At 36.8% G+C, this 24,637-nt stretch overlaps 1 protein-coding gene across 1 annotated transcript in view; it reads right to left on the reverse strand.

Annotated features, from left to right (window-relative positions):
- The window catches only part of PLXND1 (plexin D1), a 184,086-nt gene that overhangs the window by 107,888 nt on the left and 51,561 nt on the right, over positions 1–24,637 (reverse strand). Inside the window, exons 3-8 of the mRNA XM_070933595.1 lie at positions 21,364–21,495; positions 13,947–14,047; positions 12,675–12,804; positions 11,972–12,146; positions 7,141–7,249; positions 2,231–2,333 (exon numbers count right to left, since the gene is read on the reverse strand). Of these exons, the coding sequence (XP_070789696.1) occupies positions 2,231–2,333; positions 7,141–7,249; positions 11,972–12,146; positions 12,675–12,804; positions 13,947–14,047; positions 21,364–21,495 (750 nt within the window). The remainder of the gene's footprint in view (positions 1–2,230; positions 2,334–7,140; positions 7,250–11,971; positions 12,147–12,674; positions 12,805–13,946; positions 14,048–21,363; positions 21,496–24,637) is intronic.

Below are 24,637 nucleotides of genomic sequence, written 5' to 3' on the forward strand. Positions count from 1 at the left end.
GCTCATCTCCATTTCCTAGCCAAGGGAGTCAGAGCTGTCTGAAGATGCTTCTGTGGTCACATAGCCAGCATGACTATATGCCAAGGTGCATTGAACATTTTTATCTTTCCACCTAATTGGTATCTATTTATCTACTTGCATTTGCATGCTTTTAAGCTGCTAGGTTGGCAGGAGCTGAGGCAAGAACAGGAACTCATCCCATCACACGGTACTTGGCTCTTGAACTGTCAACCTTTTGACTGACAAGCCCAGTATCTTAACTGCTAGGCCATCGTGCTCCCTATAATTGGAATATAAACTATATTGCTATACAACTTAAACAAGCTGTATTAATGGCATTGTATAATTATCAAGAATATAACATGATACTTTTGATATATATTTAACTTGATAGATATTAGACGAAGAAGTCAGCAGGAAAGGTCACAAGTCACTCTGGAATGTACAGCTTTTTCCTGGGATAAATCTGGCCTCACCACCCACAGCACACATCTCCACACCCTTGGTTGTCACTTGTGCATCTTACCTTTCCACTGGCCTGCTTGCAAGCTGCATGGGACTTGCAACTTCATGCTGGCTTTCCCATTCACTATGCTTGTGGGAAGCCAGTGGGAAAGATCCTTACTTAACACACCCATTTAGATCCTCTCTAAATGACAGTAATGGGGAGTCCTGGAATTGTCATTGCTAAGTGATGCAGCCATATGAACTCACACTTTGTTATCACATTGCTCAATGATAGAAGTTTCAGTCCCAATTGCTGTCATAACCTGAGGACTATATATGTTAAGCAGATTGTTTTGTTGACAGTGTAAGCATCATAAGATGAAGTCAGAGTCAAGAAGCTATTGGAAAGTATATAATTTCCATAAAAAGTTAATCTGAGATTCTAAAGCAGAAAGCATCATATGCTTAGTGAACAATGTTTGCAAGGAGAAGACAGCTTATCCACAAAGAAGCTTCTTGAAAAATAGAGTCCTAAAAGCAACAATTGCTTTATTCAGCATAAGCAAATGTATGGTCAGAGGTTGTAGATTGTATCAAAAACATAAATAAATACCAATTTTGAATCCACAGTAGAATTCAGTTAACCATATCTGGATTTTTATTTCAGAAAATATAACCTTTGGGAGAAAAGATGTCTGGTTGAAGGAGAACCTTATCTCTAGTAAGAAGGTATAGATGATACAGAACTAATCTATTCGATATACTAAAATCACTGTTTCAAGCCATTCAGTTTTCAGCAATAGAAGCTCTAAATGTCAAGCTGCCAGCAGTTTAAAGGACTACAGGAGAGCTGCAGTAAAGTCACCAACTTTCCATCATAAGACTGGCAGGAACAAGTTATACACATTAAACATAAATCTCTTGACAAAAAAAAATTCCTTGGAAGTTTCTGCAGTGATAAAATTATTACTGGTTTCCCAGAATTCATAATTCAGAACCCAATTTCCAATCTTATTTCAATAATATGTAAATTTGGCATTCTATCTGGTTATTTTATAATTTGGAACACATCAGACTTGATGCCACTGGATCCCCAGTAATAATGTAATAAGCAATCGGATTTGTTCTGACTCCTTTGGTTATCTTGGTATTCCTATTAAAGCTTCTCAGTTGGTAAATTGAACCTTACCCAGATTTACATGCAAATGAAAGAAGATATAAACAGATGGTTTTGTATTTCTCTGATTAGAGTAAAGGAGAAAGGAAGAGACCAATCTAGTCAAACTTTCTGGATTTTTTTAAATCAGATATACAGAAGTAGTGATGACTGCTGGAGTGTTCCAACAACTTTTTACAGCCTACCACAGGAATAAATCAGAAGACAGAGGAGCTTCAATGGTTCATCTGTGAATCTGAGGACTTTTAGCTGTTAATGAAACATTAGTTGTTTTTCTCCAGATATTCTTTTTGTGTAGATTGTTTTATTTTAAATTTTGTATATTTTATGCCGCACACAGTTGTAATGGAATTAGGCAATCTATAAATATAATAAGATGTAGAGCACTGGAAATCTCAGTGATTTGAAAGCATGCTATGAAAGGCATCCAGATCCAGTCCTCCAACACTCCACACCCCACCCCCTTGATATGCAACATTTTCTGAACATAAGCATTTCTATAGTATTTCTTAAAAAGCCTTTGTTGGCAGCAATTATTTCCTCCCAACACAAGAGAAACAAAACAAGAATTAAAAAAAAAATAAACTATACTGTTATGTGCCTTACAGTAATCTGTACTGAATTCTCACATTCAGTCACATTGGATACACAGGAGCTTCTTCTAGGACACCAATAACATTTCCATTTAGCTGAGAGGCAACTGATACATCTGAAATATAGAAAAGAAACTACATTTACTAAGTATAGGGTTAGGTCAGGTCAGGTGTAGTTTGCAGGGAGAACTCTCTAACCCTATCCCGATAAAGAGTGGAGTAAGGCAGGGCTGTCTCCTGGCTCCTCTTTTGTTTAACCTATTTTTATCTGATTTGGCCTCTTATATTGGATGTATTGAGTCTCACGCCCCAAAGCTGTCAACAACGAAGATCCCGCTTCTCCTTTATGCTGATGACGCGGTCCTCCTATCACTGACGAGGCTTGGCCTGAAAAGGCTTCTTTCTGCATTTGGGTCCTACTGTGCTGAGAATCACTTGTCCATTAACTACGACAAATCAAAAGTCTTGGTGTTCTCTAGTGCCCGGAAGTTACACAACTGGGCTATTAAGGGTAATGCTGTTAAGCAGGTTTCCCATTTTAAGTATTTAGGTATACATTTTCAGAACACTGGTGCTTGGACTAGACACCGAACCCAGGTGCTGAATTCAGCTTTTTGTAGCCATCAGCAGATTTTAAGATTTTTCTATACCCAAGGTGGCCAATTTATTCCTTCTGCTCTGCGTATTTACAAAGCCAAAACCTTGGCCCAAACTCTTTATGGAATTCCGATATGGATACAGGGCTTCAAGGAATGTATTGAAAGAACCCAGGCTGCTTTTTTAAGGAAACTTTTGGGTCTCCCTCCCTGTGTTGGCTTTGCTCCAATGTATCTGGAACTGGGCATTCGATCAGTCGAATGCATGGCGTGGATCAACACCTTTAAATGGTGGTTTCGGGCACTCTTTTTGGCAGCCCCTGGCAGCTACCTCTCCCTGGTGTTAGCTGACCCCTATACGTCTCGATGGGAGAGGGATCTGACAAAGAAACTCCACCTGTTAGGTTTTTCGGGGGATGCCATGGGAGACTATGGCCTTAAAGACGCCCAATGTAGGGTAGTCCAACGGCTTGTGGACATAGACTTACAATATCTGAGAGCTAGAGCCAATAAAACCTGCTCCCCTCTGGTCTTCAGCCAACTTAATAATTTTGGACTGAGGATGGCCTCATATTTCTATACTCTAACCATCCCTAAGTATAGAAGAGTCTTCTCCCTTGCTCGTTTTAACGTCTTGCCTTCAGCATTGCTGGACGGTCGATTCAAGAGGCTTCCAAGGGGCGAGCGGCTATGTCCCTGTGGTAGAGCGGAGGTTGAGACTGTGGAGCATGTCCTTTTACACTGCCCCATGTACAACGTAGCCAGGACTAATTTGATGTCTCTCTTAGAGACAGATTTCTGTGGGCCCAATGATAGTGATTTGGTCTTGTATTGTTTAGGGGATGGCTCCTCATACACTACTTCTCAGGTCTCAAAATTTTTTCTAAGAGCCGTAACCATTAGAGGAGAGCGCTGTGGTCCCTCCCAGCTGGGGCTTCCGGTGGCCGGCTGTTCGTGATGTTCTTTTTCCTATGTTTTTCTGTAGCTATGCTTGCATTTTGGTCTGTGACCGTAAATAAATTTATATATATAACTACATTTACTAAGTATAGCAGTCTCTTCTTTGAAGCTTTGTTTTCTTTATGAAACTGCAAATTCTGTTATGGCTTATGGTAAAACTATCAAAAATCTAAAATATTTTAAATTGTCTGTCTCTATGTATGGGGTGGAGCAGCCACCATATCCTTCACTATTATGTCCGATAAGCAAACAAATTTTATTACATCTATGAGATCCTTGGTGCTCTCTGAGCTTGGTTGTTTTCTTAAAGACATTTTATTAGCCAACTAGGTAATATAGAAATAGCAATAGCATTTAGATTTGTATATTGCTCCATAATGCTTTATAGCACTCTCTGACAGGTTTACAAATGTCAGCATATTGCCCCCAATAGTCTGGGTCCTCATTTTACTGAGCTTGGAAGAATGGAAAGCTGAATCAATTTTGAACTGGTTAGGATTGAACTCCTGGCTATGGACAGAGTTAGCCTGTAATACTGCATCTAACCAGTGAGCCACCACAGTACTAGAAGGTAGTGGGGCTTGCTTATATTCAGGTGGCTTGTCCTTCAGTGTTGGTGGGAGTGTTCTTGGTGATTCCTTGATTAGGCTGTTGTTTACTGCTTGATATTAAGCTTTACTTAGCTAGATGTTTATTGTTCATCAAGGGGTGTTGTGGTTTTTTTAGCTTTTTGATTGTCTCTTTTGAATGGTATGTAGATGTTGTCTATCTCATTATGCCTGTTGATGGCTGATTTGTCTGAGTTCCAAGCTTCCAGGAATTCTCTAGTGTTTTTGGACATTCACATCTCCCAGCCGTAATTTTGGTGAAGTCTATCCTTGTGTTAGCTAATTAAAGAGTTTTCATCATGTCTTTGGACTGCTCATTGGTGTTCATGGATGCCATCAAGGACCCTGCAGTTCAACTCATGCCCTTCTAATGTAATCACATATATATTGTTGTTGTTGGTTGTGGTGAAGGTTTTATTTTAAGCAGGAGGGGAAATCATAAATTATGTAATCCCAAAATAGTATATATTCAATATCAAATTATTGTAGAGAGGGATTCCTGAACTGTGAATTGCACCTTTCAGATATTTATGACCAACTTAAATTCAGCAAACAAGATCACATATAAAAAGTAGCATGTTTCCAGCCATTTACATCTACTTTTTAATTCTGAAGAATATTATTTCAGTAATTTCAGTATTAGCCCATGCAAGTAAATTATTCTTTTAGAATAGATCTAATTTATTTATTATGCAGCCCTATTTCTGCTCTGTCATTTGATTTCTATTTTTATTATGTCTTTTTTCCACATTTTTGCTTATTATTTTCGCTACTATTCTTGTAGAATAAATACATCCCCTTTCTCATTTCTATTGTAAACAGCTAGTTTGGCTTAGGGATGAGATTTTTTTTGGTTAATTCAATAAATTATAGTTAAACTTGGTTTAGTGTAATGTATTAATATAATTAGTATCATACTTTGGGATTGGCAAGCCATTTTGTGAAAAAAATCTGCTTGTTCTTAACTCAGAATTTTTAAAATTATACTGAAGAGATTGTCTTTCAATGCACCTTAGATTGCATTTGCTACTATCCATAACTCCTAACAACCCAAAATAAATTGCTTTAAAAGGATAGCAAGAAAAATCATGTGAAAAATAGCTTCTGCCACACTATTGATAACTGATGGAATTAAAATTAAGCCAAACATGATACTCAACTATATCCACATATAAATTGAACAATCTCAAAAATGTAGTTGTTTGTTTCTTATATCAGCTTTCTGAGGGTTAAGTCTAAAGCTTTCAGTCAAGAATATTATCATGGGAAAATGGGAAAGAAAAAATTGCCCCAAACCATCAACGCATCCAGATGGCCTGAAATGCTCTAAAACCCAGTCACTGCAATTCTTGGCAGGTTATACCATCTTTCCTGCCAATCCTGCCCGGCATCCAAAATACCTTGTAGATAACAAAGTGATTCTAGCTTAGTAAATCTACAACAAGGTTTCCCAACTGTTTGGTACTGTGACCACTTAAAAAATAAATATGTTTCTGCTTCTGCCATCTCTTACTTCACAATAAAACTAAAAATTTCACTGGAATGAGCACTGGGCAAAAAAAAAAAATTTTTTTTTAAATTTAGTAATAATTTTATGAAACAGTGATAACTGCTTTACAAAAACTTTACAAACTTTATAACTTTAAAAAAAACTGTTCCAACAAACAGAAATTGTCACATTCAAAATCATTTTTTAAAAAATTAGAAAGATGAACTTGATTATTTTTGCATGATTCCTAGTTTTCATTTCTGAGACAGCTACTCATATTTTTCATACTACATTTATATTTCATCAATATTTGTTCTTTATGGATTTATAGTCCTGTCTCATACAGACTTCAATATATTTATAGACTTCTCATATTCGTTTATTTGTATCCTGTCTTTATAATTTTTTCATATAACTCAAGGCAGTAAACATATCCAATCCACTTTCCTCCTATTGTCTCTACAATAACGACCCTGTGAGGTGGATTGGGCTGAGAGAAAGTGACTGGCCCAAAGTCACCTAGCTGGTTTTCATGGCTGAGGCAGGATTAGAACTCACAGCCTCCTATTTTCCAGACTGGTGACTTAACCATTAGACCAAACTGGATCTCTTAAATCTTTGTATTAATTTTGTACCCTGCTCCAAAATTCAGGGAGAGATTTTTGTAAGGAATTTTATATTCAAAGAGGTGTCAACAGAGATCCGTCAGAAGAATTGCTTCTCCTCTTTAGTAGCAAGCATACTAGTAATTGCTTTAACATTTGTTAAAATTACAGGAAAAAAACTCTTGAGCTACACAAGCATATATACACTCCTCCAGACACTTCAAAGACTACAAATACATGCCTTGCTGGCACAAATGCTGCAGAAATATGAATATTTATGACAGAAGAAAAATACAATTATTTTTGTTCCGTGTCAATGAACCGCCAATATCCAATACGGCAATAACTGCATAAAAAACTCCAATCCATGACAATTAATCAAAACAAGTTCAAATGTTTCCTGAAATTTTGGATATAGCAGATTTTTATGGATATACTGAGTATTTTGTCATAGTGCTATAACAAACAATATTGCAATTCCCAAGGAATTGCAACTCACAGTTTGAAAGACTCTATCTAAAAAAATTAAAATGTTGAATATTTCCTCCTGCTTAAATTGAAACCACCAACAAAGATAAAGGGATTCCTGACCAGTGGATTCTGATGCAAATCAAAGCTAAGCAACCTGCCTTTCTCTATAATTTACAGACCATGAGTTCACTTACGCTGTCTTTGGATAAATATTTCCAGTTCTCTTGCAATCATAGATGGTGAAATTGGCCCACACAATGTTTTTTCCATTGACCTGTACTGCAGTTTGAATAATTACATGATCTGAAACAAACAACCCCAAAAAAAGCAAGTCACAAGGGAGCTCTTTTCATAGTTTACTTTCAAGACAACATAAATGTCTGAAAAAAGAAAAAAAAATTCAAAACTGTTGTTTACTCAAGAGATGAAGTTTCTCAAGAGTTCAACTTCTCCAAATACTCCCAAGATTATTTTGTTACATTACAAATACAAATTAATATATGAAACAGGAAAAGCTGGCAATACATATTTTGTGAATGATTATGTGTTAGGCATGTAAATAATCTCCATGATTTATGTTCGTTAGGAAAAAAATATATGTTTGTTTTAAATATTGAGAAACTGATATGTGAATCAGAATATACAGAAAAATATATTTACATTTTTAAATTTGGGAATGGCGCTTGTACCTAAAATGCATTAGAAACATCCCTTTTTTGTACAAAATTGGCTAGGATAAAATTGAGATTCAAAGAATTTTGAAAATGAACCAAATGGAGTTGACATAATCATCCATCTTTTATTTTGAAGCAATTTTTCATGCACCATTATTTAACATAAATTCAGTAGTTTGAAGAGTCAGGCTTTTCTTATAAAGTATTTGTTTTGGCAAGACTCCTGAATTGTAACCAAGATAAATGGATTCAAACTTTATAAATAGATTTATTCAGTATTGTATGACCATAATAAATTACTTTCACTAAACAAAGTGAAACAAATAATCAAACGGTGATTTGAAACTGGTAATTTAACTTTCAGGCTGAAAAACTGTATATGCCAGTAACATTAATGAATGAGATAGTCATAGGAAAAGTGTTCAATACTGTAGATAAGGCTTTTTTTTTTTTACATGACTCAACGTGTTCCACCTAGAAAATACCTGTTTCACATTGATTTGAGACACTCTATACTGAATCAGGAAAGTGGCCTTGGAGAAAGTCTATGGGGACAGTTAGTAAAACATGATTTAAGGAAGAGACCATTAGAAAGAAACTTCAGCTAGCTATGTCTTAACTCTCTTTGGTAGAAGATAGTCCTCAATTTACAATCATTGGTTTAGTGACTGCTTGAAGTTACGAAAGCATTGAAAAAAGAAACTTATGACTGTTTTTCACACTTACGACTCTTGCAGCATCCCCATGGTCACAGGATCAAAATTTAGATGCTTGTCACTTGCATGTATTTATGACAGTTGCAGTATCCTGGGGACATATGATCATTTTTTGCAACCTTCTGACAAGCCAAGCCAAAAGGAAAGCCAGATTCACTTAACAACCATTTTACTAAGTTAACAACTGCAGTGATTCATTCAAGAACTGTAACAAAAAAGGTTGTAACATGGGGAAAAACTCACTTAACAACTGGCTTGTTTAGCAACATAAATTTTGGGCTCAATTGCAGTCATAAGTTGAGGACTATATGGATAAGAGGAAGGGAACAAAATACTGTCAGAGTTTCAAGATTCTGTTACCATATCCTGCACCAATTAAAAAGAGTTCCAGTAAATTCTGTGGAGTCTGTTTCCTGATCTGGTCTAGTTTGAAGGGATGACACCATCCCAAATATCCTGCAGATGTATGTCATGTCTTATATAAACTGACATTTAAGTTTGAGGCATTTTGCAGTTGATGCTATCACATCTGGAAAGCACCTGGGCTGGGGGAGACTTATGTAATTTCAGATCAGAGATGTTGTGCAAGGAAAATTGGACTTGCCATAATAACAGCTTGTTCAGAAGATACTACTATCTCTTTTAAGACTAATGATATCATCATTCCCTCACTCAAAGAAGCCTGAGCTTTTTTTAAAAAATAAATTCACTCAAAGCAGGAAACTGTGAGTTCAAATTCTTCCTTAGCCAGGAAAGCCAACTGGGTGACTTTGAGCCAGTCACTCTCTCTCAGCTGAACTTCCTCACAGGATTACTGTTGTGTTGAAAATAGGAGGAAGATATGTTGGATATGTTTGCTGCCTTGGGTTCTTTGTAACAATATAAGAATAAATTCACTACTATCTATATCCTTGATGGCGAACCTATGGCACGCGTGCCACAGGTGGCACGCAGAGCCCTTTCTGCCGGCACGCCAGCCGTCGCCCCAGCCCAGGTCCACCGCACATGCGTGCACCTCCCATCAGCCAGCTGGTCTTCCGGTCTCTGCCATGCATGCACGGAGGCAGAGTGTTCCAAATAGGAACTTTGGAGATCGTGGAAGGCAGAAGAAAGATATGATTCAATGGGGGAGGAACTTTGGAGATCGTGGAAGGCAGGAGAAAGCTATGATTCAATGGGTGAGGAACTTTGGAGATCGTGGAAGACAGGAGACAGCTATGATTCGATGGGTGAGGAACTTTGGAGATCGTGGAAGGCAGGAGACAGCTATGATTCGATGGGGGAGGAACTTTGGAGATCGTGGAAGGCAGGAGACAGCTATGATTCGATGGGGGAGGAACTTTGGAGATCGTGGAAGGCAGGAGAAAGCTAGGATTCGATGCGGGAGGAACTTTGGAGATCGTGGAAGGCAGGAGAAAGCTATGATTCCATGGGGGAGGAACTTTGGAGATCGTGGAAGGCAGAAGAAAGCTAGGATTCGATGGGGGAGGAACTTTGGAGATCATGGAAGGCAGGAGGCAGCTCTTTAGCACAGCTAAAGCACAGCTCTTTAGTCAGATCTCTCCCCCCTACATGCGCAGATCTTTTAAACAGGGAAAGAAGATAGGCAAGAGAACAAACACGTGTAGCAGGAAGCTCTGGAGTTGCCCAATCATCAGCCAAGCTCATCAGAATTCCGGCTCTAGAACCACCCCAAACCCCACAGCCCACGAGCGAGGCAGAAGAAGGGAAAAGCCCTCTCTTTTCAGTTTCCCATCGGGCTGGCTCCACCAAAGGCTGCCTCCCGATCTCGGAGCCAGTTCCCTCCTAAAGTTTCAAGGGCCACCACATGATTTCCATGAACTTGAGCTGAGCAGAATTGTGGGGCTGAGCGAATATGGCGGCTCCTGTTTTTCCAGCTGCCGAGTGCTCATTTAGAGAAGAGGAGCTGGGGAAACAGGCAAGGCGCGGCAGCGGTGGCGGAGGCAGGCAGGTGTCGGGGAAGCGCTGAGGGCAGCATATGCATCTGGGATGCCCCTCTTTGGGCTTTCCACTTAGGTGGCGATAGGTGCAGCCTGTCCCCGTTCACCACCTGCTCGACCTGCAGCTCCCAGTGGGAAGGAGCCCAGGCAAGCTTCACATTCGGAGCTTCCTCGGGGGCAGTCTCGGCCCCGCCATCTTGGCAGCACCATGCGCCAGGTGGGGAACAGCTGTCTCACCAGGGAACGGGCCAGTACCTAGTTGTCCTCTGGTAAGAGGTATGCCGGCCCACTTGGAAAAAGTGGGGGGGCATGGGGGGGCACACATGCTCAGTATGGGCGCATGTGTAGAGGGAGCATGGAGAGTGTTGTGCACGCATGCGTAAATGGGAATGTGCATTGCATTATGGGTTCCGGCACGCGGGAGCACAACAGCGCTCGCCCGCTCAGACTTTTGGCATGCAATGCCAAAAAGGTTCACCATCACTGATCTATATTCATTCTCTCATTCCTTTTCTGGCAACTTGGTGGCGCAGTGGACTAAACTGCTGCTGTTAAAGTAGTACTTAGCTGCCAGCTGCCTGCAATTACTGCAAGTTCAAATCTCACCAGGCTCAAGGTTGATTCAGCTTTCTATCCTTTCGAGGTAGGTAAAATGAGGACCCGGTTTGTGGGGGCAATAAGCTGACTTTGTATAAAATAGAACATCGCTCAGGGAGGGCCAAAAAGCCCTACTAAGCAGGTATATACAAAAGTATGAAGGCTATTGCTTAATGCATTGTAAGCCGCCCTGAGTCTCCGGAGAAGGGCAGCATATATAAATTGAACTAATAAATAAATAATAAATAAATAAACTTCTCAGCCCTACCAGGTAGACCAGATCAGGAATCAACTCCACAGAATGGCTAATACTACTTTTGTTGAATGTGGTTATAAAACCAGAATTTTACAAGTCCAATTGTAATATACCCCTCTCTCCATGGTTATGTGAATTACTAGGGTGTCTGCCTGAGAGGAAGGTGGAACAATTTTTAATGTGACTTTCTCTTACAGTTAATTTATATTATTTTGGATGAGACAAATGTAAAGACAAAGGCATAAAAATTGTGCATACATGTGTTTCAAATATTGAAAGGAAAGAATTAAAGTTTTTTAAAAATTTGTCTGGTTCTGGTTCTACCCTGTTTTCCCGAAAATAAGACCCTGTCTTATATTTTTTTTGAACCCTGAAATAAGCGCTTGGCCTTATTGCCATGCACTCAAAAGCCTGATTGGGTTTATTATCAGGGGATGTCTTATTTTGGGGAAAACAGGGTAGTTCACAGTACTTCTTGTGCATTTATAAGGAATTTTGTGTACCTGTGCAGTTTAATCAGTATAGATACCTAGGATATTTTTAGGGCAGAACACAGGATTGGCCTAAAAATCCAATAGGCTACTTCATAATGCAGAGTATGTATAGAAACCAGTAAATACATTTCAACAAAGCAAGCTTTCAGAAATCCATCACTGATCTAATGAAACGTGTCTCAACTATAGGAACATTACCTGAATAAATGCAAATACTAAATACAAATTAAAATCAAGGAAGTTTAATTTAATTAAGAAAATTAAGAAACTCATCTTTAATGTCATTATTACATCATCATTATTTAAAGCACCATTTTTCATACCTACCTTGATTTAATGGAAAGGCTGGATAGCTCTCTCTGGGAAGAAAACTGCAGTAAATTACTTGGTTGTGAGATTGGGGATGAATTCTAGCAGTGGTTTGGATATTATTTCCATAATTGCAAGCTATTTCCATTCCATTCATATTTGGAATGTTCCCATTTATTTGGATTATCATACCCTAAAAGTGAACAACAAAAGGTTGTCATTGTAATAGATTAACAAAAAATTCAATTACATTGACAAACAGGTTTTGAAAATACTGTATTTTTAGATTAAACTTCGTTTGGAGGAAAGCTGCTGCTCTGTTGAGTAAAAATAACAAGTGCAGCCGAATATTCAGAGATTGTGTCGGTAAAATTATAAGATGCCATTTATGTATCAACACTTGCCCAGTGGAACAGTATCCTCTGCAGAGATCTAGATGGCTCTGATCCTGACAACCTTTCACAAGGCTTTTTCACTATGCTGCTGATGTGACTTTTTACGATTGGGATTTATTGTTTACCTTGGGTGACATGGAACATTGTTTATAGCTGTTGTTGTAATCCTTGCATACTGACGAGAGTTACTGTTACAGTATGAGATGTTGGGGGACACACACACACAGAGAGATAAATTATTTAAATATTGTTCATAATGCTTTACAATCAGTTCCTTTTGCTTAAGAGAATCTATTCACAGACATTGCAATTCCTACTTCGCGTACCTCATTTTCGTTCTCAATATTTATTTCTGAAGGCATTGTGGTCATTGAAGGGCATTGTTGTACTCCCTCATTGGCACTGATCCAGAAATAAGACTCTTCCGAATGGGCGCATTCATGCTGTAGTGAACATCTAAAACAAGTAGAACATTTATGACACCAGACCTTTAGAAGAAAACCAATTATTAATTTTCCTGAAAAACTTTTCTTCATGTTTGTCGTTTCACTAAGTATGATACTCATTATCTTAAAATGTTAACCTCATAATCAAAACACAGGAGATATAATTAGGAATGATTCATATATTTTTCCATTGTTTGCCTTCTGTTTATCTTGATTTTTTAAAATATATATATCTAAGGTTTGTTAGGCATGAACAACCAGACCCACACTTGCAGAGCTCAAGCTAACTGCCTTATTCTTTTCTGCCTATCAAGAATCGCCCCAGACTGGCAGCCTTCCCTTGGGAACAAATAGATATAACTCCAAGGAATTTACAGGGGTTGCACAGTGACTCCAGGCTAACTCCACCCTTGAGCCTTCCACCCGGCCTGCCTGGCTGTTTCCCAACAAAGATACAGGAAAAAAAGGCTGTTAAATCCATGGAAATAAGATGGTCAGCTTTTGAACTTTGCTGACTTAATAGAACGTCAGATAGTTATTCAATGTTTTCCCTCAATTTCATATGTCTTATTTCTGTTTACCCTAGACTCTCTTAAAATATTCTTTAAAAACATAAATTGATTGTTGTGGCTCTGTCCTGTTTCCTACAAAGACTTTTGACTAGTTCAAAATATGCATGCTGTCCATGACTTTTCTTATGCTTAGTGTCATAAAGAATTTTTAAAAGAATATTTTGACTTATCCTATCACATTTGAAGTGAAAAAAGAAATGACATAATACATATGACAGATAATTTTATACTAATATATAATTACGGATTGCATGAGTTTTTACTATTTTCAAAATCAATGCTGCCTTAGACTATCTCATGCACAGTATAATACACAAGTATACTTATTGATTTCCCCCCACAAAATAATTGAGCTTATGTGTGAAGTCTCATAAAAAACTGAAAATTGTTCAAATGCTATTTATCCAACAATGTCTTGATTGTATTTATATTCACATAAGCTGTGAAGTCTGCATCAGCTATTTATTACTGTACAAGTCAGTGAATCTGGTGAAAGTTTACAATAACATTATCTGTAATCATTATCTGTTCAGAATTGAACAGAATTGTCAGAGGGTTATAAAATGCAAAAATATTCCACCTGGTCTCCAAAGTACACCATCCACAGTAAGCATCAGCTGCAGCCAAGCAGTCTGCACATTTAGTGTATTGGTCACAAGCAGCTACTTTCACACGAGCAATCTGTGTAACAGAAAAAAAAATCAAGGTAACCATTTTAAATGATCAAACTATTATCAGCAGACTCTTGTTTAATCAACTTCAGCAACAAGAGCACTTTATACTTAACCAGGCTGACTAAAAGGTTACAAACAACTATCATCAGAATATGGATGGCACCCAGCATTACCTGTCTTTTTTGATCCAATACAGATGAGATGCTAGTTGATCTCAAACCTTAGATTTAGACAATTGAAATGTTGGCTAATAGGAGGCTCATCTGCCAGATTTAGTGATCATTAAATTGTTAAAAATAGAGTTTCTCCCCTCTAAAAAGAGCAGCTTTATAGAGCTTATAATAGAACTCTGTCATTTTTTGGTTTACATAATATTCTTTGAATTATATACAGTAGACATACATATAAATGAGCCCCAGCAGAGATAATTTAGCTAGTTATCCATCCATGGATAATGGGTTTTATATATTTATTTATTTTTATTTGATAAATAGTCAGAGAGAGTGTGTTTTTGCTCTTGGAATCTTAAAAGGTTTAGGACCAGTCCACTTCCTCCCCACCAACACAGTTTTGTTTTTTGTTTTTTTGCCTAGTTTTAAAATCATGCACACATGCTCTTTTTATATTCATATCTAGTTTATTCACAGAGGAAACTAAGATTTGCTGCTATATAGTTCATGCTGCCTAAAAAATATGGAGGAGGGGATGGGTTAGCAAAGAATTGTAACACAAATTCATTGACCGAAGCATTTGCATACATGTCTAAGATGGAAAGAGGCATAACAATTTAACATGGTTTTTATTTTAAACTAACAAAAATAAATTATTTTATTATCCACATTTTCTGAATATCCCAGGATGCTAGCATCCTATTTGGAAAAAAAATTAAACAACAGAACTTGATAAAGAAATTCTGTATTTCTTTTAATAAGTTCTTTAAAATTGCTGCCTTTTGCTTTTTTTTTCTTTCCACGACAGTTTGTTTTTTTAAATATAGGTGTTGTTTTTTTTAAAAAAAAACTGTTCTAGAAATTGTTTTTCATATCCTACACAGCACACACACATACACACACCCGGAGGAGAGGGAGAGAGAAACACTGAAATGCATGCATACACACTTTAATAATATAGCTTCATTATTCAGGTGGAACTAGGTTCTGCTGCATGAATCACAGTAAGTGGTTAAAAAAAGAAAGATTTGATTAATAAAGGTATATAAACAACTATAATTTGCCTAAAAATACAAACTACTATAAAATGTTTAAGAAGAGAAGATGATTAATACCAGTACCTGCAATTTGCTTCTAGGTATTTGTGAAAAGCTAGTGCATTCGTTTATGGGTAATATATTTGGCACATATTTCTTCCAATACCCGAGAACAGCATTTTTTGTTTTACAAAAATCCACTGCAAATATACCAGTAAGTGAAAGTGGGAGGTGGAAATTCGCTGGAAAACATCCATGGATGTTTCCTGCTAAGCATAAATTTGGATTTTTACAGACCTCAAACACTGTTTACCCTCTTAAGATGCCTTTATTTTATAAATGTTAGCTGTGAGAAGAATTTAATACAATGCTGCCATAGTCTGCCATTTGGATCAATCACTTCAGTTATTTGTCTAAACCATATTCAAATGTAAGATAAGCCTTTTGTATTTGCAATAATACTGACCCCATTCAGAATTATACTGCTCCCTGATGGCCTTAGTTCCACATACATTTATATGAATGCACTCAGAAGGTATTTCTGCCAATAAACAAAACCAGATTGACAAATCATTCTGACACAGGTTGGCAATATCTCTGGGCAGTTGAAATTCTTCACTCAGGGAATAGGATTTCTCTCACAAATAAATGTTTGTTTGATATTTACAAAAGACTTGGTGTGTTTTTCCCTATACTTTATTTATTAATTTTTCATTTTTTTTTTCATTTTAAAGATGTCATTCCTAACAACAAAAGGCATTCTATGAGGGTGCAGACACAAATGTTGCATGGCTTCCACCAAATTATTACATCTTGTAATTTTAAATTTTAATCTTGCCTTATGTAGTTTACATAGAACATATTGTGATTATATTGCAAGCAGAATACCCATTCCTCTTCCCTTGACAGTTGCCATGTTAAGTATTATTGCTAATAATAGATTAATATGGCTTACACTATATCTCAGCAGATGGCAACACCTGCTCAAGCTTTTATAGGCTTGGAAACTAAGCAAGGTTGGATTTGATTAGTACTTGGATCAGAAACTAAATTCAGGGCTATTAGTTAGTTGGAAAAAAAACAAACAGAAAAAGGTAACTGCAAACCAATTTCCCAAATTCCCAAGACAACTAAATAGTATATTCATGTAATTACCAGGAGCTCAATTCAAGATCATCTTTATTTTGTTTTTTAAGCACAGGTAGTCCTCACTTAATGACTGCCTATTAGTGACTGTTTAAAGTTATGGCAGCACTGGAAAAAATAAGTTTTAAAATGGTGTAGCACTTATAACTGTTGTCGGATCCCAATAGCCACATGATGAAGACTGGTCATGGGATTGCATACTTTACAGTCAGCTTCTGATAAGCAAAGTCAATGGAGAAGCTGGCAAATAATAATAATAATAATAATAATAATAATAATAATAATAATAATAATAATAATAATAATAATAATAATAATAATAATAATAATAATATAAAATAAAATAAAATAAAATAAAATAAAATAAAATAAAATAAAAAGAATAAAATAGAAAATGAGAAGGTGAAGATCTTGTGGGACTTTCGAATACAGGCGGATCGTCACTTGGAACACAACACGCCAGATATCACCGAAATGTACAATTTATTGACACTGCGGTACCAGGAGACGCCAGAGTCGAAAAAGAACTGGAAAAAATCATGAAATATCGTGACCTGGCCATAGAAACTACACGGCTATAGATGAAACATGTCACGGTGATACCCATTGTTATTGGGGCACTTGGTACCATGTCCAAGAATTTTATAAAATATATCAAAAAATTGCAGCTTCCTGCAATAACTCCAGCGGAACTGCAAAAAACTGCGCTACTTGGAACATCATATATTTTAAGAAGGTACTTGGTTGATACCTAGGACGCTGGCAGCAATCCGTATCAACCATTAGCACCAGACAATGGTATTTGTGACACATTTTTAAATGTCCAGTTGACTGAGTTTCATTTTTAATGAATAAAAGGGAATAATAATAATTTTATTGTCATTGTACGTGTATACACAGTATACCCATACAACGAAATTCACGTAACACCCAAAGACCAGGTCCAACACACATAACAATCCCCAAACACACTCCCACCCACCACAATTCCCCACCCGTAAACCACCCAAACATCCACGCAACAGACCAAGTAATACTGTCCAACAGCTCACGGATGGTGGCCCTTTAGTTCATTGTTGAATGCAATTATAGCTCTTAATTAATTAATTAATTAATTAATGATCATGATGGAAGTGAAATTGTCATGTGATGTCTCACTTAACAATGGATTTTCTGGTCCCAATTACAGTTGTTAAGCAAGGACTACCAATAAACTGTTATGGGAAAAATGGTTATGGGATAAATGATTTAGGAACAAGTTATCAGTTTTGTATACTAGAAATATTCATTAATTAGGGAATTACAGCACAGAGATTAAATACTAAACAGAAAATTATCAATTAGAACACTTCATCTAGATAGTAAAGATAATAATCCATTAATTGATAGATAACACTGGAAAATAAAGATTTTGCTTCCTGTATACTTTTGGGTGTATTCTATATATTTTGGGCAGCTAATCATGAGAGTAATCTGTAATTTAAACTATTGCATACCATTTTGTAGAAATCTGTATTTAAACAATGGCAATGTTTAATGTTTCAGTATCTGTTGCCTATGCTGCATATATGAAAGAAACTTACAAAAACATGGAACTGTTGCTGAAGCACCAAGTACAACTGAATATTTGTGCATATCTAAAAGTAGTGGCTCTGCTGCTTGGATATTCCAAGTATTGTTGTTACATATGCAAATAGGACAGCTGTGCCAGAGAGTTGCATTACATTAAAAAGAAACACCATTCGAAAATAAGTTGGTTCTAGGACAGAAAAACATGGCATAATAATTAGCACATGAACCACTTGTTGACCAGATATTTTTGCCTCTGCTTCATATAAAACTCAGACTGATGAAACATTTTGTGAAAGTGCTGAACAAGGAAGATGGAGTTTTTTGTTCTTTGAGACAGATGTTTCCAAGAATAGCTGATGCCAAGTTTAAGGAAGGCATTTTTGTTGGTCCAAGGTCAGATATATCATCAATGACAAGTGGTCCGAAGATCTGTTAGTGAGGCCCAAGAAAATTACCTGGAAAGCATTCAAGGATGGTATTGAGAATTTTCTTGGCAACTACAGAGCACCAACTTAAACTTAAACATAACTGAAACCAACTTAAACATAGTAATGGGGGAACAAGCATAAAACAACTATCAAAGTTCAAATATCTAGGAACAACATTCATCGAAGAGGGTAAAATGGACAAAGAGATTCAAATATCAACCAACAAATGTTCTGTCTTGCACATTGGCAAAAAAAAATCAAAACAAAAAATACAAATTAGATGGACATGACCTTGTAGATGGCCCTCACTCTCTCAAGAACCTTAAAGTACTCATTTCTAATGATCTAAGTGCCCGAGCCCACTGTAACAACATTGCCAAAAGGCATTAAGAGTTGTTAACCTAATCTTGCATATCTTCTTCTCTGGTAATGTTGAACTGCTAACTAGAGCATACAAAACATTTGCTAGACCAATTCTTGAATACAGCTCACCTCTCTGGAACCCGCACTGCATATCGGATATAAATACAATCGAGAGAGTCCAGAGATATTTTACAAGAAGAGTCCTCCATTCCTCTAACCGCAATAAAATACCTTATGCCACCAGACTCCAAATTTTGGGCTTAGACAACTTAGAACTACGCTGACTTCAGTCTGACCTACGCATAGTACATAAAATTATCTGCCACAATGTCCTTCCTGTCAATGACTACTTCAGCTTCAACCACCACAATACACGAGCAAATAATAGATACAAACTCAAGGTAAACCGTTCCAAACTCGATTGCAGAAAATACTACTTCAGCAATTTCAGGTCAAGGTCAACTACTTCAGGTCAATGCCTGGAATGCACTACCTGACTCTGTAGTTTCTTCCCCAAACCCCCAAAACTTTAACTTTAAACTGTCTACTGTTGACCTCACCCCATTCCTAAGAGGTCTGTAAGGGGCGTGCATAAGTGCACCAACGTGCCTACCGTCCCTGTCCTAATATTCCTTTTTACTTACTCTTTTCATGTATTCAAATTATGTTTATACTTTTACCTGTTATCTTATATATGCTTAACAAAATAAATTTATGACTTATGATGCAGTAAGGCAAACCAAGTGTTGGGACAGCTAGCTCCACTCCTACAACATAAGGCAATACTGATCAGCACAAAGAAGCATCTCATACAAAGCATATTCTTACCCACTTTATATTACCAGTGCCAAACACCGACACAATAAAACATAAATGAAAATTAGTCATCATGAAAATGAGATATTTGAGGAAAGTTGCTGAAGTGACCAGAAGAGATAAAATCAGAAATGAGATCGTAAGAGAAAGAATTGGCATAGAACTAATCTTAAAACTACATACAAAAACAGCAAATAAAGTGGTTTGCTCATCTTGAGACGGTGCCTTGGGATTCCATACCATACAAGGCATATACAAGATGAGGAGAAGGTCAAAGAACACGAGGAAGATCCAGAAGAAGATGGAGAGACAACATCAAAGACACACTACAACAGCACCAATATTAATGTTTGAGACCGTCAAAAGAGCAAGAACCAGAACTTTGTATCTCCTTTGATAGCCAAAATGGTAAAAGATGAAGTAAAGATGAAGAAGAAGACAGAGCACCAAACTGCATTCAGCTGACTGACAAACTTCTGAGACCATACAATACCATGAAGTGTAACATATCACTGAAGATTCATTTCCTGTATTCACACTCGGACTTCTTTCCCAAAAATCTAAGTTCAGTAAGTGACAAACATGGTGAAAGTTTTCACCAGGATATTGCCATAATAGAAAAACAGTATCAGGGCAATTGTACATCCATGCTGTCTGACTATTGTTGGACAATGCAGTAAGATGAATTTGGTACTGAGTACTAACAAAAATCAACAGCAAAACACTTTTAGTCCTGTTGAACTCATGCATCATGTTGGAAACATTATGTGATTAAATACATTATAATAATGAAGAGTTAAATTCTATTTCTCAAGGATCCTACATGATAAATCATTCTGAAATTATATTTGTATTTAGTTTGAAGGGGTCTGTCATAACCTTCCTTCAAGAAAGAAAAACATTTTTGTTGCCCAATGTAATGTACCATCAAATTTGCACTGACTCTTACTGACCACATAGACTTTCTCTTGGTAAATCTGTCCCCAACCTGCCCAATGAGAATCCCAATATCCCACCTATCACCACCGTAATTGAATACAAACAGTAGGAAAGCACAATTATACAGGAGAAACATATCAGCCAACTTTTCCCACTTGCAACAATCATAATACAAACATGCCTTTCTAAGATCTGGTCTCTGCTGTGTTTTGAATACATTGTCTTTATCTCATAGTGAACAATCAATCTTAACTGTATTGATAGTAATGTTTTATTTTCCATCTTGTTCCGTCTAATGCACCATAAAGGGCAAATTAAAAGTGTATTAAATCTGCTTATAAAAAACATTAGATAGTTTGATTCACACAGGCTCCTAAATAATGATTTCTTTCTTTTTAGACTTGCTATGAAACATGAATCCTCTAATTATGGCTTGTTTGAGAAAAATCCTGTTTCACCATGCCAATAAGATCTCAAAAGCTATGCTGACAAACTTACAAAATATGCCCAGTAATTATCTCTGCATTTCCATGATCTACCCAAGCAAGAAAAATGTGGCATCCCACAGCCCTTAACCATCTCTACAAAGCATGATCCGTGATGAGGAATGATGGAGCAATAATTTGGTAATAATGACAATACATTACAAAAATATGCAAAAATATAAATTTCAAGACAAGCCAATAAAACCAACAATTATTTTGAAAGTATTTATATTATGTTATAAGAAATACTGAGCCACTATATCATCTGTGTAACAGTGAACAGTTTGATTTAGAAAGAGTTTGGAGAAACTCCCTAACTGATTAAATTCAAACTTCTTAGAAAGGTGGGTTTGGGAAATAATCTTACCTGATGAGAAGTCATTAAATACAGGTAACTGGAATCAGATGGATCAAACTGCATAATAGGATGGACAGGTTCACTGTAAGCCACCATAATTGATTCCCTGCTTATAACCTCCATGGAACTGTTCAGATTAATCTGTAAAAAAAGGGAACATTTTATATAACCTCCAATGTCATAAATTTTGAGGAAAAAGACGAGAAAGAAAATGAACCTATAAAAGATGTTAAGAAAACAGTAGCGAGAACTATGGAATCTTGAAAAATATTAAGTGCAAAAATTCCTTTCATCTTTAACTTGATAACACAAGAGCATGAAGTAAGAAAATGGTGGCTATTGTAAACTAAACCATCCATTAGAAGCATATAAAATTCTTGAATTGCTAACAGGATTGAAATATGTGCTGGGTTATTCTAAAACTGGAGGTATTTTTAATATGCAATGAAAGAACATTGCTAAGTCGTAGAGCAATTACTTGCAAGAACCCTGGATTAAAGAGTTGAAATAACCCATGTTAGCAAATCAATGGCTAAGCATCTTGAAATATATTGTTTTCTCATGAGTTTAAGTTCATCTTAATTTTGTTCATGTTTACTGGATACTTCAGAATGTTTAATAACAGTTACACATTATGCTGCTGTAAAATGATTAAGGGAAGAACTATCCACATGATACGGCCTTGATTCAAAATTTTTCTTTTTGATTTAATGCCTATTAGTTTGCTAATGTGGTTTTAAGAAGAAAATACAATTTTAAACTGTAAATCTAATTGGGAATTATATAACAACCATCTGAAACTTATGAATATATGTAGAACTATATTCATGGATTTATTAAGTGTGAGGCATATGGAAAGACACTAATGTAATAGTGACCTGATCACACATGTTCCTTCTCTGCTTATGAAGTGGGTCTCTCTGGACATCATGGAAAGACTGATCAGTATCATTTGATATGATCAAACCTGAATATCTTAATTAAATACACATACACAAACATATTCTTTTTTATTTCCTTTCTTCTTCCTTTTTAAATTTTCTTTCATCTTCTGCTGTATACAGTATATTAAAGCAATTTTTTTTAAAAAAAATCCCCCCCCCCAAATTTCCAGTGTTGTTTTTAGACTGGAATTAGTCAGTCATGCATTGTTTAAGCTAATCAAGGTTTAACAAAACCATATTTTAGAAATACACCTTGGTTTGTCTTACAGTTTTAATTTGCAATATATTTTATGGAACGCTGGAAGTGTTGCTCCTTTACATTTATTTTTGTTCTGTTAATGACTCTCTTGAATGTGCCACTGATAATGGGCCTTGTGATATGCCTTCGTCTGGTGTACTTTATCATTTACTGGACCATATTAATTGCCTATGTGATAGGAAATTATAATTGCTGCCTAGGTACTGGCTGAACATCGCCTTTTACTGTCTTGTCTTGGATGGGAAACCTGAATTATCACTCAAATATTCCGTATTACGTGCCAAATAAGAAGGAGCCCCCAAGGTAAAAAGGCTTCTGGTTGTGCAGCTGTGGAGTACAATTAGATTATAACTATTTCAACAAATTATCCTAGGAATAAAAGAGCTAGGAATCTTTTTCTAATGGAGGTTCAGCAGATAAGGCTGCCATTTCTGATATGATAATGGAAACAGAGCTGTTATTGCTGTGTGAATATAAGCTGGGTGAGGAATGTGGTTCACATTCATTGCCTGTGCAGCTGACTCTGAGGCCAGTTACCTAGCACTTCAGTTGTGTAAACTGGGCCTCTGGGCAAATATCAAATCAGAGAAAGAACCTCAGCTATCTTTCCCACCTGCTTGGAACATTTTCAAAGCAGGAAAGAAATCTCTTCCTACTCTGATCTAATATTCTACATTACGTGTTATTATCTTCAGATTGATATAAACCAGTTTCTAGTTATGTCTTTCCATGAGAGGGTGGGGTCTATTTAGCAGGCATAGGTGTAAGCAGCATTTGGCTGACACAGAGCTCTTTCCTCAGCAAACAGCATGCAGTGAAGTTATGGCAGCTGCTGGCTGTTGCTGGGGTAGAGACCATAATGGTGCCTTAAATTTTGGTCTCCAATGTATTGTTTCAACATGGATAAAACAGGCATATTACATACTCATCGTTCAGCAATTACTATAACCAATGAGGCATTGACCAATGCAAGTGTGGGGGAGCCTGTTTTTTTCACAAGTACCAATCAAGAGAGGAAAAATGTATAAATAGGCATTGTTAATAACTAAAAGCTGTGCAATAACATTTTAAGTACAAGCACTTATTCCGACAATATATTAAATAACATCTTGATTACACTCTAGCCTCAACTGATGATTAAAAGTTAAGAATTAGAAGATATTGTATATCCATATGCAACTTAAAGGAACAACTAATTCCTTCTTTATTGAAGAATGAAAGCCTGTGTGATGATCGCTTTGATGAGTGATTAATTTTTCTGTTTTGAGTTAAGAGAATCTTGGATTAATATGCCAGGCCAGTCTTACATTTCCCAAACATGAATTCTTTAATTTTATCAACAGGATTGAAATCAAATAAGCTGCATCAGCGTAACTTTGCCCATCAGTTGCAGGAACTGGCTATATCTAGTCTAATGAATAGAAGGACTAGGGGTGACATAATAGCAGACTTTCAATATCTTGAGAGGCTGTCACAGAGAAGAGGGAGTTGGCCTATTCTCCAAAGCACCTAAGGGCAGGACAAGAAGTAATGTATGAAAGTGATCCAATCTGGAACTAAGGAGAAATTGCCTGAGAGTGAGAACAATTAATCAGTGGAACAGCTTGCCTCCAGAAGTTGTGGGCGCTCCATCATTGGAGGTTTTTAACAAGAGATTGGACAGCCATTTGTCCTGCTTGAGCAGGGGGTTGATTAGAAGACCTCCAAGGCCCCTTCCAACTCTGTTATTCCGTATTCTGTACCTCATAAACATATTTGAACACTGGAGAACAGAATTATTATTTGGCTTGCTCAAACTATTATCTACAATAACATTTATTATATCCCAGGGATGTATGATGGACCAAATTTCCTATTAAGGAAAGATAGATGAATACAATCAATTGAATTATCTAGAGCACGGGTGTCAAACTCGCGGCATCACGTTGCTGTCACGTAACATTTCATGATGTTTTTCCCATTGTGGAGCTGGGATGGGCGTGGTCTGCACGTGACGCATCCGGCCCTCAGGCCACCATTTTGACATCCCTGATCTAGAGGACAGGAAATGTAGCATAACCCAACTACAGTGGGAAATACG

This window comes from Pituophis catenifer, unplaced genomic scaffold (assembly GCF_029215685.1).
Source record: "Pituophis catenifer annectens isolate HBS135680 unplaced genomic scaffold, rPitCat1.0.hap2 SCAF_2, whole genome shotgun sequence".
NCBI classification, from domain to species: Eukaryota; Metazoa; Chordata; class Lepidosauria; order Squamata; family Colubridae; genus Pituophis; species Pituophis catenifer.